The sequence below is a fragment of the Mirounga leonina genome, unplaced genomic scaffold (assembly GCF_011800145.1).
Source record: "Mirounga leonina isolate KUSES-001 unplaced genomic scaffold, KU_Mleo_1.0 Mir_126, whole genome shotgun sequence".
Lineage (NCBI taxonomy): Eukaryota > Metazoa > Chordata > Mammalia > Carnivora > Phocidae > Mirounga > Mirounga leonina.
Genome location: NW_023270314.1, coordinates 26,545,013 through 26,560,444, shown reverse-complemented (window position 1 = coordinate 26,560,444; position 15,432 = coordinate 26,545,013). Strand labels below are relative to the sequence as shown.

Sequence of the window (15,432 nt, the reverse complement as noted above, 5' to 3'; positions counted from 1 at the left end):
GATCAAGCCCTGCTTCAGCTGAAGAGGTACATAAGGGCATATGATGCAAGTAAAGCTCTTGGTGCTCCTAAGAGAATGTTCGGTTTTTCCACCATAATGTTAACATTAATCTCTAACTGACCTAATTAGTTCTATATATGATGCTAGAGAAACACCCTTTCTCTAACAAGTTAACAAGCCTGCCAAGATAAAGAATAGCACGCTGTTCTTTTGAGTATTTCTTTAATATTACATTTAAATAGTCTCTTTAAATACAGCATTATCACAATGTAAAGGACCAAAAAGGCAAAAAAAAAAAAAAAAAAAAAATTCTTTTCAGAGAACCAGACAAGCTTTGGATTCACATTGAAAATACTACCTGTATACAGTATGTGAGAAAGGAAACTGGAAAATAATGAGTTGGAATAATACGAGATTTCTTTTATCTAGGCCTAGACTGAGCGGGACCGAAGCCATCTGCTCCTGATCACAGGAGGCCCAGGCTTAGCTTTTCTAGCAACCATGAGCCAGAATTCTGTCCAGCTCAGGTAGCACCAGAAACGAGATGGACTAGGTTGTAGAAAAGGCCCTTTGCTTGACAAGACGATTAATGCTCAGTGTTAATATTCAGCATTAAAAAACTTGGGATCAGCAGGAGTCAGAATTGTTGAGTTAATGGAGGGATGGACTTGGATTAAGAAACTGGTTTTTCAGATACCGCTTCTTGGCCTTTTGGCTAAGATCAAGTGAAGAAACTAGTTTTTCAGAAAAACCAAATTATCTTGGGGGTTGGCAGTCAGTTTAACAATTAGATTCAGATTCTTTGTTTGATCCCAAAGGCTAAAGTGTCTCTTATTGAGCAGCTGGAATCCACCTCCTAGGTGAGGCTGGAGCCTTCCTAAGGAGGGAATGTATAAAGCCCACCCTCCCCTTCCAACACAAACTTTCAGGAAGATTCTTCTCCAGAGTCGAATTTGCAGTGAAGCTTCAGTCTCGTATTCAAGGGGCCAGCCGAACGTGGGAGAGTGGTGCTCAGCTTGGGAGAGTGTCTAGATCTCAGGTACTTAAGACTGTTTTGTGAGGCTAGAGGATGGGGGGGGAGACAAGGTCCTGTACTTAAGAACTCCCCTCCAAATGTAAAACCAAGCAAAACCGGGAATGAACAGGAGGCAGACTAGGTTAAAAGATGTATCTGTTGAAGTACAAGGCCTCGAAGGCTCAGGTGAGAGATCTGATAGGTGAACTGCTGCCGGGACCTACATAAAGGGTGCTTTAACGGCCCCTGAGAAACGGCTTGGTGAGTAAGGTAAGTGGGAAGAGTTCTCTCCCCCACCAAAACCAAAAAGGTTTTCACTTGTTCTTTGCTGGTTAATAAACCATACCAGAAGTGAAGCATGATGTAAAGGGTACTAGAGAAGAGTGTTTTGCTCCCTCCTGCCTCCAAAGGGAGGCAGAGAGAACTGTTCATAAAAAGAATTCCATGGTGTTCAGTGGAGCACATCCTGGAACGTAAGCTGGACATAAGAGGAACAGGAGCTGTGTCCCCCCATTAGAGGTAAGAACTGAATTTGAGTCCCACTTTATAGTAATCTCAAAGGTTATAGTCGGAACTTGAATTCTTTGGAACCTGGGAGCTGCATTTAAGAATTAGTTTGGCTTCCAGTTTTTACGTATCAAGATGGAGGGATCCAATAAACATTTGCAGTTCTTGGGGCTGAGGGGGGCGGAACCTGTGTGGACAGGAACATATAAGAACTCTCCAACCCTGTATGTCCAAGGACCACGAGGGTAGATACAGAAAAAACAAATTAGTCGGTGACTTTAGATTACCACATCCTATGTTCCTTTAAAGCTCAAACCTCCCAGAGTGGGAGAAAAACCTGGGTGAAAAAGCAAGCGTGGCACAAATAAAGTCTTTCCAGACAGCAGCCTGTCCCTGCTGCCTCTTTTGGACATAGTTAGTGCTCCATGTATGCCTCCCATAGGACGTGGGAGTCCCAGCCTAAAGCCGCCTGACAGAGCCGGCATTCGACACAGACAGAAGGCTCCTGCTCTTTAGGCCACATCCCCAGCCAATCTAGCTTTTTCTTCAAGGGAAAAGGAAGGAGGAGGGAAAGAAGATAAATAGACAAGTTTAACTCTAGTACCTAAGAACATGTGAAAGAAATAATTCAAGTTACAGACCAGGAATCCCCAGTGTGGGGAACAGGTCAGAGAACACCAAACATGTCAAATATTAACTTATTTACCAAATAGGCAGGCCAGGGAAGGCAGGTTAAATTTTTATAAATCCTGGTTTTCTACAGAAGCAGAGACCCTTCTATCCACTCCCCTCTAGATTTGACCAGATAATATTCCAGCTGATGATGATACACCAAAGTCGGGTATCAGGGTGACTGATGAGAAAATGAGCTTGTACCCCACCTGGAGCTCAGGAAAGGAGAAGGGGCTTTGCCATGCTGTTCAAATTACTGTATTCTGGTCCCTACATAAAGAATAGCTGCTTGAATTACCCAGCTTCTCCTGTGAGATCCTCATTCTTTGTTCCAGTGGCCCAGAAAGCTCAGTATTCAGCACTGTGCAGCCTCCTCTGCCCCAAGACTCTCCCCAGATCAAGCTGGGACTGGTCTCCTTGGTTCTGTTTACCCTTTAAAAAATACTTTTACAAACAAATCTTTCCCACCCATCCCCCCCGAGACCCCAATAAAATAACATGGGAGTAGCAGCTGCTTCTACAGTTTTGTTTTGAAATGGTGTTAGATAAAATAAGGGAATAAATAGAGAATGGGTAAGAGGCAGAATCTCCGTCCCCGCGTCACACTGCCAGAGGGAGTTCTAGGGAAGAATCTTCAGGGGGCCTGTCCTCACTCTGCTGTGAGCCTTTCTCCACCACACAGCCCTCTTCGTTGTCCGTGCGGAAGGGGAGGCTCGAGGGGGACCACGAGGGGCGGAAGTCTTCATCCTCAGGCTCCTCAGGGCTACAAGCTTCGGGCACTAGCGCTTCTAGAGTGGACGTTTTCCCCACTTCCGCTTTACACAGGGCAGCTGGGTCTGTGGGGCTACAAGCCACCAGTGAGGTAACAGGGAGAGAGAAGACATTCAGATCCTTCTCCTTGGGGAAAGAGGCTGGGGCTCCTTCGGTACTGGGCTCTCCTTTCGCCCCCAGCACGGGCCTCTGCTCCACCTGATAATAGACCAGGGGCCCGCTGTTCAAGTAGGACGGGCCGTTCACTGCTGAGGCGGTGGGGTGGTCCGAGTTCTCGGCAAAACACAGGACCGAGGAGCCGGGGGGCAGCTGGGCCTGGATGAGAATGGGGGCGGTCAGGCCGGGGCACAGCTCTTCGGGAACAGCCAGGGGCTCCTCCAGGATGCACACGCCCAGGCTCTCTATGCTGGAGTCCAGGCTGGCGCTAGAGCCACTGGAATCTTCCTCTGCCTTGAGCCGCTCCAGTTCCTCCGCGCTCTGCAGGTGCATCACTGCCGTCTCGTTCTCCGCGAGGAACTCCTGGAAGTCCTGTGTCTCCGAGCCCTGTGCTCCCGTCAGGCTGCAGCTGGCCGTGGGGGACGGCTCCTCATCTGCGGCCGGTGCGCGGCTCACCTGCCGCTTGCTCTCCAGCTCCAGCTTCATGATGGTGTGGAGGTAATGAGTCCGCACCCGGATCGGATTAAACTCAATGCGCCCAGCCATGTTCCCACAGCCATCCCGCGAACAGCCGCATGGGAAGGACATGCGATCCACCTGAGGAGAGGACAAGAAGGTGGAGGGAAGATGAGACCACCGGATCTCAGGACGGGGCTAGCAGACAGGAGCTGGCAAACACGGGCGGCTGGGATTTGAGGTCTTCAAAGAGGAACAACCGGGAACAAACGGAACGGGCGGCGCGACCTAACAGGGCGCCAGGGGGTAGTTACCAGACCGCCTGCGTTTCAGTTCCGGCACAGCCGCCGAGTAGCAGTGGGCCCTCAGGAAGGGCCTCTATCTCGGGGGCCCCTGGGCGGTGCAGTCACTTAGGCATCCGACTCTTGGTTTAGGCTCAGGCCATGATCTCAGGGTCGTGGCATCGAGCCCTGCAGCGGGCTCTGCACTCAGCACAGAGTCTTCTTGTCCCTCTCCTTCCCCTGCTGCCCCTCCCCCTGCTTGTGTTGTCTTTCTCTCAAAATCTTAAAAGAAAAAAAAAAAAGAAGGTCCTTTATCTCTCCAGGGCTTTGTTTCCTCTTCCAAATAAAATGTAGCCAAAAATCCTGTTAAAGGGTCTTTCCAGTTAAAAAGTCCAGAGGTACCTGTCTGAATGCTGACAGTTCTCAGAGTAGAAGAAATTTCTGTGCCTCAGAGACTTTTCGAGAACTTACCTAGTTTATTGAGAAAACAAAGGCTGGGGCCCAAGCCTACTGCCTTCTGCAATGAGAGGGAAAGAAAGTAGAAGATCTAGCTGGTCCAAAGCAATATATCCTAGGGAAACTAAGCGAAAGTGCCTTAGTTTTGCTAGGGTGCTATAATGACGGTTCAAACGTAATCATGGCCAGCTTTTCACCACCTGCTTCATTTTCCCCTGACGGTTGACCAGTTTAGGTCTGGAGCAGTTACTAAGATAACTAACTTACAGACCAGGAACATCTGGGAAGGAAATCCTCTCTGCCTCCGTATCTCCCTTTTGGACCCCAAAAAGGAAAGAAGCCCACATATACCAAAAATAAAATAAAAAATACAAGCAAATATGTATATACAAATACACAATGTCTTCCTATGGTAACAACTTCTAGAACTCTCCATTCCAGTTCTTAGGAGCAGTCCAATTCTTAGGACTATTCTCAGGACTATAACAGACTGATTCATTATGGGACTTCAGTCTGAAAAGCAGTATTTGGCCAGATCTGCTACAGCTATTACCTACCTAAAAATAAGAAAGAAAAGGTTCATTAGGATACATTCAAGCACAAGGACTCAGCACCCACATCCTCAGTATACAAGTTCCAAATAAATTTCGTCCTTTGGGATGGTACTGCTGTTTTCAATGGAGATACGCCTCCTAAACTGTCCCTTGTCAGGCTAGGGGATGATGTCTTCCATCTTTCAAGACACTGGACTTAAAGCTCTGCCAGGCCAAGTCCGATCCTGAATTATAAGAAGCCAAGAATTGTTTTGAGTTTTACAGAACTGGAGTAGAGGTCCTGTGAGTGTTTGCAAGATACAATCTAAAGGCCTCACCTCATCTCTCTGCTTCCTTTCAGCTCATGAAATCAGTCAATATTCAAGGAACAGTTACTAATGTTAAACATACTAACCCATGTTCTCCCATTTGCTGATGGCTGCTGCTTATCACTTCTGAGGTGAGAAACACAGGAAAGCTAATTGCTACCTCCCCAGCCTAGGAATCCTGCCATGCTTCGTGTTTTTCCTTGGTGGAGGAGGGCAGTGGAACCAGGGAGTGTTCCCAGTCATGGGGAATCCACCCACGGATGATGGGCAGCCTCCCGTGTTCCTTGGTACCCACATCACATCCCCCGGCCTCTACAGTAGATCTACCATCTCAGGCCAACTTGGACTGACCTGGCATTTAATCCCAGCCTGACTACAGGCACATGCTTCTGGGTCACAATACAGGCGACAGTCACAACCACACTCTTCCCGTGACAGGCGGATGGCTCGAAGTTCTTGCTTCTCTTCAGCATCAATGCGGTGGACCCCTGAAGCCCTCAGCAAGGCTCGTCGCCGTTTGGTGGGCAGGGGCTGCAGGAAGAAGTAATCATCCACCTCCACGTTTTCCACATCAATATCTTCATCTGAAACATCATCCAGGGTCAGGCCATCGGCCTCCACCGACTCCACTGTCCCATTCTTGGTCAGCTGCCAGAGACAGGAAGGAGAGGTTAGCCTCAAGTGTTCTCAGCAGGCACCTCCTACTCTGGGTACCTCGAGCAGCAGAGCCCAGCTGACCTTCCTGCGAGGAGGGCAAGATCGGGGCTGCTCGTAGCACACGTGGCTGATGAGCACTGTACATGAGGCTAATGCGGAGCAGAAGGGGACCTTTTTAATTTTATTTTGTTTTAATTAAGTATAAGTAGCCACATGTGGCTAGTCGCTCCCACACTGGATAGTTGAAGAGAATAAATGTAGAGCAGGAAGGCAGGAAGGCAGGAAGGCTTATGTGGCTCTAACACCTCCCTGTCAACACAGGGCCTATCACCTTTCCAGATCAAAGTTTCTCAAAGCCCGTATCTCATCTTCCCTCCTAGAAGACAGACATACCCTCCATCCCCAGACCTGTGTCCTGTACCTTCAGCTAATTTGCCTTCTAACACAGGGACGAGGTCTATCCATGGCTGCACGTTCCTTGGATGTACAGATAACCTTGCAAAACACCCTTCCCTCTGTACCCCAAAGGACCCAAAACCACATTCTGGGAAGAAGAGTACACTAAAGTGCAGTACAAGGCTACCAGGTCTTTGTCAATGAACCTGAATCCCCACAGTGTGAAGAATTATCTGCATACACAAGAAGAGCTTCATTTCACTGGGAGGAGTAAAAAATGACCAAATTATTTAACGGCTATCAAAGAGAGCCCTCACTTCCAACCCATAGCCTAGAATATATTCGTTCTCCTTTCTAATTCTTTTTCTTTGATTTCAGAGAAAAGCTGTCTGTGAAGTAGGGTGGCATATATAATACTGAGGTACTATCTATGGGCAGAAATCTGGGTTCTCTGGGCTAAGAAGGACAGAGAACCAGGAAAAGGAGTCTTCGTGGTAGGACAGGTTGAAGACAATCTGGCTGAATGAGTTTTGAAAACTCACTGGAGAATTCAAGGAAAGAAAACGAGACTTCGTGATTCCCAGAGCTCTGGAAGCTACTAGGAGGATGAGAGCCAAGCTCGTGGAGGGGCTGGTTTATTTCATCAGACCCAGTCACGGATTAGTGCTAGTAAAGGAACAACTCCTGGGAGAGAGATGATGCAACAGACTCGGCTAATCAGCTCCACACCTGTTTTTGTTTGTTTGTGGGGAAGTGGGAGAGAGAGGGGACAAATACGGTGGTGCTTCTGGGCGTTTCCTGGTCTGTTATTTATGTACCAGGTGGACTCACGGTGAGGGGTCCTTCTGCTGACCTTGGGGCTGCTCCCACCTGTTTTGCCGGGGATGGCCCCCTCCTAAGCACCCTCCCTCCTGCCGTCCTCTCAAGGGAAAGAGATCAGAGATGCAATAGGAAGAAACCCACGTATTCGTATAACACGATAGAGGCGGCATTTCAAATCAAGTGAGAAAGAGAGTCCTGTGGTCATTAAATGATATTGGGGTAAGTGGGTATTCTTCTGAAAAATAAATCAGTAAAGTTGGATTCCCAAGTCATACTACCCTTAATAATGAATTCCATGTGAATAAGAGGCCAAAATTAAAAAAAAAATAATGAAAGTATTAGAAAAAGTATAGGTCGTTAAAGCTCCAGAGCACCAGGAGCTTTTCTGGGGAGGGCTGGCGGCGGGGGGGCCGGGGGGACAGCCTAAAAAGGAAAATATTAGATGGCACGTGGGAGATGCGAAAGATGTACTTCTTAGATCAACAGCCTCCCCTGGAGAGTACTGAAGATAGGAACGATTTCTAAGAAAAGAGAAAACGACCCGGGGAGGGCAAAGTAAGGGTTTTCTCTTGACACAGAAAGATGTATTCGTTTCACTACTGCCCTTGCTCACCAAATCGGCTACGGAGAGGGCGTCCTGTGTCAGCCTTGAGCCTGCCTAGCTTGTCCCTAGACCTCTGCCAAGGGAGGCCACAGAACAGGAGGGAACTGCGCTTTCACAGGTCATCCCTCTACCGGATCTAGGAAGGAGATTCTTCTGGGCAAAGGAGAAGCCTTCCCTGTAAATGATGAGAACAGTGTTTATTTCCCCTGCTGTTGCTATGGCAGCAGGAAGGCGATAGGGTCAGTGACGGAATTCCTCAGACACAAGAAAGGGACGCCTCAATGTCATTCCAGTTAGAAAAACAGGTGGGAGGCTCTGGGGCTAGGCTGCGGGAAGGAGACACAGCCGTCAGACGGAGAAAGGAGTGAGGTGCCGTGAGTCCACATCCTCTGGCCTCAGTTCTCCAACCACAGCTCATTCTGGTGTGGCCCGTTAGGATTTCACCCACAACCCTGGAAATAATGCAGCTTTGGGCCCACAAGAAACTTGGCCAGGCCGAAAGCAGTGTTCGCCAAATCTGGAACTAGGAACTCGGGGGGGATTTCTGCGGCCTGGTAGGAAGTATGGCTGCGCCATGCCAAGCAGTGCCGAGAGCAAATGGGTAGCCGTAAAGAGCCATCCTGGTAGAGATGGGTCGTCTTGCGGCCCCACTCTCCTCCTAAACTTGGAAGAGCTGGTGTGGCATCAGATGGCAGGCCCAGTACCACCGAAACCGAAAGAGCTATTTGGTAATGCTGTTGTTTACACCCAAAAGACCACCACCTAGAGGTGACGGGGGTTACAGAAACAGCAGGGTCTGTCGGAGAAAACCTGTTCTGTGCACGGGGACAACAGACAGTCATGTGACAAGAAACTGAAACAGTGTGCCTCCTCGGGTTCCAAGGGTGGCGGACTTGAATGTCTTCAGGTATTTGCACCTTAAACTTTTAAAAAATACGCTGAGGCGGCGAGGGTAGGGAATTCTAGGGAAGCCATTTTGCTCTCTTGTGTAGACTCCCCACCAGAGGCAAAAAGAATGGCGTCTCAGACTGAGATGTGATTCCAAACCTGAGGCTTCGCACTTCTCGCTGGAATCTCTACATGCCAAGGGCAACAGTCAAATTAAAAAGAATAAATAAATCATCAGGAGCCCAGGACGGTTTCCCACTTTATCTTGGCACACAGTTAAGTACCCAGACCCCAGACCCCTTAGGCACCTTCATCTTCTTGGCATGGAGTTTCTCCTCCTTCAGGTGCTCACGAAGAATCTCCCGATGGTTCACCTCCTGCTCCTGAGCAAACTCACAGAGCGTGTAGCTGCGTACGGAGTTATGGCGCTGGGCCATGCCCAGCGAGCTGCCACCCTGGCTGGGCACACTGGTGAAACCCTGGCGCCGGGCGAAGTAGTACACGGTCACCTGGTCAAAGCGTACATTCTTCCTCCGCAGCTGCTTCTGCCGCTTGAGGATGGATGTGGCTGAGAAGGAGCACAGAGCGGTTTTACCAACCCCGAAACGGCCAGCCTGGGGCCCTTGTTCTTTCTCAACTCTTGTCCAACGTGCTCTCTGTACCTCGAGACCCTGCTATCTTCCCACCATCCATGCACAGCCCGGAAGGACCCCGAACATCGGCTGGTCCGTACCACTGCCTCCAGACTGACTCCACCCAGACGGATGACCACAAGAGCTAATTTTAGACATCAGCTGGGAAGAGGATCTCTAGGTGATCTCTTCAGGGTATAACAATCTATATGGCTTCACTGTCCAATACGACAACCCCTAGCCACATGTGGCAATTTAAAATAATAATTCAAAATAAAATGTAAAATTCAGCTCCTCAGTTACACCGATCGCATTTCAAATGCTCATAGCTACATATGGCTAATGGCTACCATACTGGGCGGTGCAGATGTAGAACATTTCTATCATAACAGAAAATTCTACTGGACAGTGTTATCTATAGCTGGGGGTGGTGTACTTCTTCTTTAAAGGGCCAGACAGCAAATACTTCAGGCTCTGCGGGCCATGAGGTCTCTGCTGCAACTACTCAACTCTGCCACCGCAGCATGAAAGCAATTACAGTGTGTGTGGCGGTGTGCCATTAAAACTTTATTTATAAAAATGGGCAGTGGGCCAGATCTGGTCCATAGGCAACTTCTGATCTACAGCATCAGAAGTTCTTTCCAAGAAATTAACGGAACCATTAGAATTAAGAAATCTGGAGCTGCCCTGGTTGTCCAGGCCGCATTTACGTCCTTCCAGAGCTACAATTGTGTGGGACTCTGGTGGGTAAGGGGAGAATCCTGGACTTCTCCTTCTTCAGTTTAATTCAGCCCATTCTGGGGACCTATAGAGCACAGCATAGGAAAAATCAGCTAGAATAAGTCGGACCTAGGTCTATGATATTAGAGCGGTAAAGTCCTCCAAAGAGTGAGGTTGGGCCAAGAGTGGAAAAGCCCCCAGGCGGAGAGAAGCGGTCTCAAGGACTGCAGTGGGCTCTGCCACTCAGAGGACGTGGGCGGAGGCGGGGGGTGGAGGGGCTCACTCACGCGTGAAGCTGGCAGCTGTAGGAGGATTGAGGCTGTCACAGCTGTCAGCACTGTCACTGCTGGAGATCTCATCATCTGAGTTGGAAACTGATGAGCCCACATCCACATCATCAAACTTCCTCTTGAGACTCGAGCCCGTGAATGCATCCATTGGTTTCAAAGGGGTTTCCTTGGGGAGCCCACCACGTTGGCCCCAAAGCCCCTGCTCACCACCAGTTAGCCAGGTACATTAGGATTCTGCCCAGGGGAAAAGGAGGAATCAGCATTCCTGTCCCGAGCCAGACCCCTCCCGAGTCTATACGCACAGCTCTCCAAATGAAGAAAGTCAGCCCCTGAGCTAGCACTGATGTCCGGTCTCGCGAGACTAGGTCATTTCTCTACTTACTCTGGCCAACGTTCTCCTACTTTTACTTCCCTTCAGCCCCTCCAGTCTCAGTCACTCACAGAATAATGAGATGAGTAACAGTGGCACCTTTCCGAGCAGAGTGAAGGCCTCTGGCTCCAGGCCAGCTGGGCTCTGGGTTTCATTAGCCCGGGGATAATGGTAGCTCTCCTGTGCTCACACAGGAGCGCTCTCCACGGGGCCAGCAGGAGGGACTGGGGACCACAGGCAGAATTAGGCTGTGCCTAAACCTACACTAGATCCAATTATTTTTCCTAGTGAAAATTTAGCCTGGCTTTTCCCAAAGTGTATATATTAAATCAACTAGTTCCATGGATATTAATAGCTTTACATGGAAATAGGACCTCTGTGTCCAAATAGTTTAGAAAAGTGCTTAGGAGAGGACAGCTTGGAGGCTTTAAACTAGCTGCTAATGAGCATGGCGAAGGGTGAGAGCAAACATAGTGCAGGGGTCCCCACACCCGATTATGGAGCGCTTTGTTTCCAGAGTGTCTCAGGGGGGCAAGTGATTCTTGGAACGCACTTTGGGAAATACTGCTCTAGGATCGAAGGTTCAGAGTATATCAGAAGCCAGGGAAACAATTTATCCAGCTCTTCCCAAGGGTGACCTTTCTCGCCAGGCTCCTAGAGGGTCAAATTCAGTTCTAAAGAATGGACTGAAGATTAGAATCTGCGCTGCCTTCAAAACCCAGACTCTTTTCCAATCTCATAGAGCTCCGTAAAATAGGGCTCAGCTGGCCTATCATCGACCCGTGTGCGAGGAAAACCTAGAGTCACCATCTTAGCCCTCCGTAAAGAAGCCGGCAAGGGGAAAACAAATAGCAAAAGAAGTGACAGTTGACTCTGGTGTCGTCAATATGGCAGGCAGAGCCTTCAACACGTCACGCACACCCACGAGTCCGGGAGAGTCCACTTCCCAGGGACAAATCTTTCTCCTTCTCCACCTTTGGACTTAAGTTCCCAAGAAGATGAATCTGCTTGACAGAAATGCTGTCAGAGGCGGAGCCACATGGGATGACATGAAGCCTCCCTGCTTTGCCTCACTAATGCCAGAATCTCCGCAGACTATGATCTCACGAGTTGCTAATTATGCAGCAGGAATAACAACACTGCCCAGAAAGACAGGGCTGCATTACCGCACAGCAGCTGCCCAGAATATACTGTGGTGTCAAGAGCTGCCTGCTCCAGAGCTGGTCTGCTGGACTGTGTCTCTCGGAAGCAATCTGCCTGCTCTTGGGTCAGCTCTACAGCGTCAACCAGACCTAGTCCGTACTCGAGGGAAGATATTTCCTGATCTATCTACCCAGATCTCATCAGGATTCTGCATTCGAGTCACAAGATGTACCTAAGAAGCCTCAGCCATCGAAGGTCTCAGACAAGCATATTCCTGAAATAAATTTGGCCAGGGAGGAAAAAAAAAAAATCAAGTACTTGTAATTAAATTTAAAAAGGAACCCAAAGTGTCAATTCCGTTCTTCAGGTTACTGATCTTATCATTAGAGGTCACATTCCTAGGACATATTAAGAATAGAGAGAGCCAAGGACCTTTTAATGGGGTAAGATTTCAGCTGGGTTTAAAGATACCTCTTAACTAACAAATTTCTCATTCCATTCGATGATGGGGGTCGGTAATCTTTACAATTGAGAACTTATGTGGGTGGGATAAAAAAGAGAATAATGTTGACCACCGAATTGAATTTTTCCTCCCCACTTAAAAAAAACTTTATAAACCACATGAAAACTCAGACTGAGCTGAAAATCTGCTTTCTCAGAAAGGGCCTAAGTCCAATTCAGTTTTAACTGAGATGTCCAGTGTTGCTACTGGGAAAGTGGCTTTTTCCTCAGTCTGGAAGCATACAGGGCTTCATGACTGGAGGCAAATGCGCAGTCCTGTTCTTTCTTCCAGTGTCCCTTTGCTTCCAGTAGTGTGGCTTCCTTTTGAATATTTCTCTTTAAGCCCTGCATGAGGTGGGGTTTGGTCCCAAATCATCTTTATTATTAAAATTCTGTCTTAACCCAGCTGCCCTCAGGGGTATCACTTCTTCTGGTGCAGCAAGGATTGCTGGCTGCTCCATTCTCCTTCAACCCTTTTCTCTAGGTTTTCCCCACTTCCACTCCTGGAATAGTGGCTTCTGGGCAATGATAAGAGGGAGGTAAGAAAGAGGGAAAAAAAAGAAAGAAAGAAAAGAAAAGAAAAAAGATGTGAATCCTAGGAGAAAGGAGTTTTCCTTAAAATGCCAGAGAATCATCTGAACCCATTGGCTATAGGTAAGTAATGTGCATACTGACTGAGCTCTCCTCACCCTACCCAGGATCTGTCTGCATCACTTTCTCTGACATTCATTCCACTATATATATATATATAATCCATCAATTCTGTCCTGGCAACCAGTATAAATTTAAATTTCAACCCAGTCTCCCTTGTCCAACTCTGGTGTGAACTTGACTTGTCAGAAAAAGATACTCACTGGGCACCAACAACAAACCTCCCATCCACTTCCACAGTGGCCTGAAGAGAACTTTCTTTGCAACAGAAACAACTAGAATAGGTCCCACACTTTCCAGTTCATCACATCAACCTCTCTTCAAACCACATTTTGAAATCAGTCATTCCCACCTCTCTCAACCATTCACTGGCAGAGGATCAATGCCTGTGTTCAAGAGAAACACTTGTGAGTTATACTCCAACCACTTAAACCCATACAGAAATAATGAAGGTGAGACTGGAAATGCAGGCCGTAACTGACAGTTAACTGTCAAAATGACCAACTCAAACAACAAACGCTTTTGGAGAAAATAATGCAAACCCCTATAAAAGCTTTTTAATGCCAGTGAAATGAAAGGTCAGCTGACACTTTCTGGCTACATGCCTTATGGTCTTTTCTCAAGTGTTTCTAGCTGAATGTTTCCCAAAGGTGTTATGAAATAAAGCATATCCACAGTATACAGAAGATACGAGCCTAGCACCAAATAAAGATCTATAGCGTATGTGCATTTTAGTACTAGAGCTAAGCCTTTTCAGACCTGTAGGATTCCTATTACAACCTCCCAAAAAACAAAACAAGATAAAAACTACAGCTTATGTGAGACTAGCAAAAGAGGGACTGCCCAGAAAAAAATCCTGTGGATTCAAAGTGTATTTGCAAAGTTTGGGTAATGAAAGCCTCTTTCTTGAGTATAAAATAGTAAGACAAGGTATATCTCACAGGAGAAAGCCTCTTCGCTCCACTGGAACCCAGCCTTCTGCTAAAGGTCAAGGGACCAAAATCTCTGGTAAGATTGTCGGGGTTATCTTCTGTAGCTGGGTTAGAGGAAGAAGGCAGCCTTGCTGCTAAGTGTTTGGATAAACCTGAGTAAGATGACCTGACCTGTTTCCCCTTTTACAAGATATTGCAGTTGATTCTCAAATACTATGAATTTCATGGATCCATGTGTCCTTGTGATTACCAGGATCATGAACTCAGAAAGTGCTTGAGTGCAAACATACGGTTTAAACTAGGTATTTTAAGGAAGCCCTCTAACCCTCACTCCGTTTTTTGTTTTTTTACCCATTCACTAACACACGGTTAGAATTTGGCTTTCCATGTCTGAACTACCGTGGTAGGGAGGACACAAGATCTTTGTGGGAGACCGGGAACGTGATGCTGCAGGAACCATTAACTAACTCTCAAGGATATCCAGTCATTTATAACTCTGGCACACACCAACATCCTCCTGGCTTTGGAGATTAGCAAGATGTAAAGTCAGAAAAGAAAATGAAAATCTGAATCAACTATGGCTTTACCTTAAACTGAAAACTGCAGAACAAGAGGACACTGTGTCTCTTGGGGAGAACTTCTAACATTTCATATTGAAGAACGATTTGTGTGTCACACTGCCACTCTAACCCCTTTAAAAGGCTAAATCAAGACCATGGCACTAAGAGGGATGGATGGCAGTCAGCTGCATGTTTGGGCCTGTGAAAAATGATCAAGCTAGCAACCAGGGCAAGTGATGCTTTCGTTTTCTCCCACAACGCCAGAAAAATGGGAGACATCAGGAACCTGAGCTGAAAGGACACGAAGGCATCAGTTCCCTTTAATGGACACCCCTGCTGAACCCTTCAGCTCCAGGCCCATGTCTCTGATTCCTGCTAACCTTCCCGCTCATTCCAATCGTCTGCAGCCCCTGCCCAGCCTTCCTCATCCTTTCCTGCCTGCTACTCACAAATTCCCAACCACTCCTCCCACATTTTCCTCTATCCGCCCTCCCCTTCCTTCACTTCCCTCCATCCTACATCATCTCCACTCCATTCCGAACTCAACCCTCATCCGCAATCCTGCCGGCTTCCAAGCCGCCCATCGGTCTCCCCCGAGCTGCCCCCGCAGTCCGGGCCCGCGTCCTCCGTGCCCCTAGCTCCCACGCCTCTCCCGACTCTTTCCCTTCCCGGCGGCGCCCTGGCTCCCCGCCCCCCGACCGCTCCCGTCCGAGCCTCCCTCATTTCTGACCCCTCCATCCGCGCTGCTCTGGGTTGACCACTCCTCCACAGCCGCCCGAGGGCCGATCCCGAGAAAGGACGAGGCGGCACCCTCCGCCCCGCACCCCCAGGCCCATTACCGGCCCCGCCGCAGCTGCCTCCTCCCGTGATGATCTCTGCCGCCCCCGCTGCCGCCGCCGCCGCCCTAGCCCGGGTGGGAAGGAGAGAGGAGATAGCGAGTCCCGGGCCCGCGGCGACGGTCGGGGAGTTCCCAGGGCGGCAGGGCTGGGAGGGAGGACGGGTGGGCAGGTCGGCCGGCAGGCGGCGGAGGGCGGGCGGCTCCAGCAACTCGGGCGCCCCCGGTAGCAGACGCCCAGAACCGCCCCGGCTC

General features: G+C 48.7%; 1 protein-coding gene across 2 annotated transcripts; it reads right to left on the bottom strand.

Moving 5' to 3' along the window:
* Nucleotides 1-752: 752 nt before the first annotated feature.
* CSRNP2 (cysteine and serine rich nuclear protein 2) lies at nt 753-15,432 on the bottom strand. 2 transcript variants are annotated; one of them, XM_035002656.1, is made up of 5 exons: nt 15,182-15,432; nt 10,183-10,419; nt 8,852-9,111; nt 5,528-5,824; nt 753-3,718 (listed from the first exon to the last, which is right to left on the bottom strand). In XM_035002656.1, exons 2-5 carry the CDS (start codon nt 10,331-10,333, stop codon nt 2,795-2,797), a joined length of 1,632 nt encoding a protein of 543 aa, XP_034858547.1. In that variant the 5' UTR covers nt 10,334-10,419; nt 15,182-15,432; the 3' UTR covers nt 753-2,794. The 2 variants fall into 2 exon arrangements, with proteins under 2 accessions (XP_034858547.1, XP_034858549.1); XM_035002658.1 differs by lacking the exon at nt 15,182-15,432 and adding an exon at nt 15,073-15,168.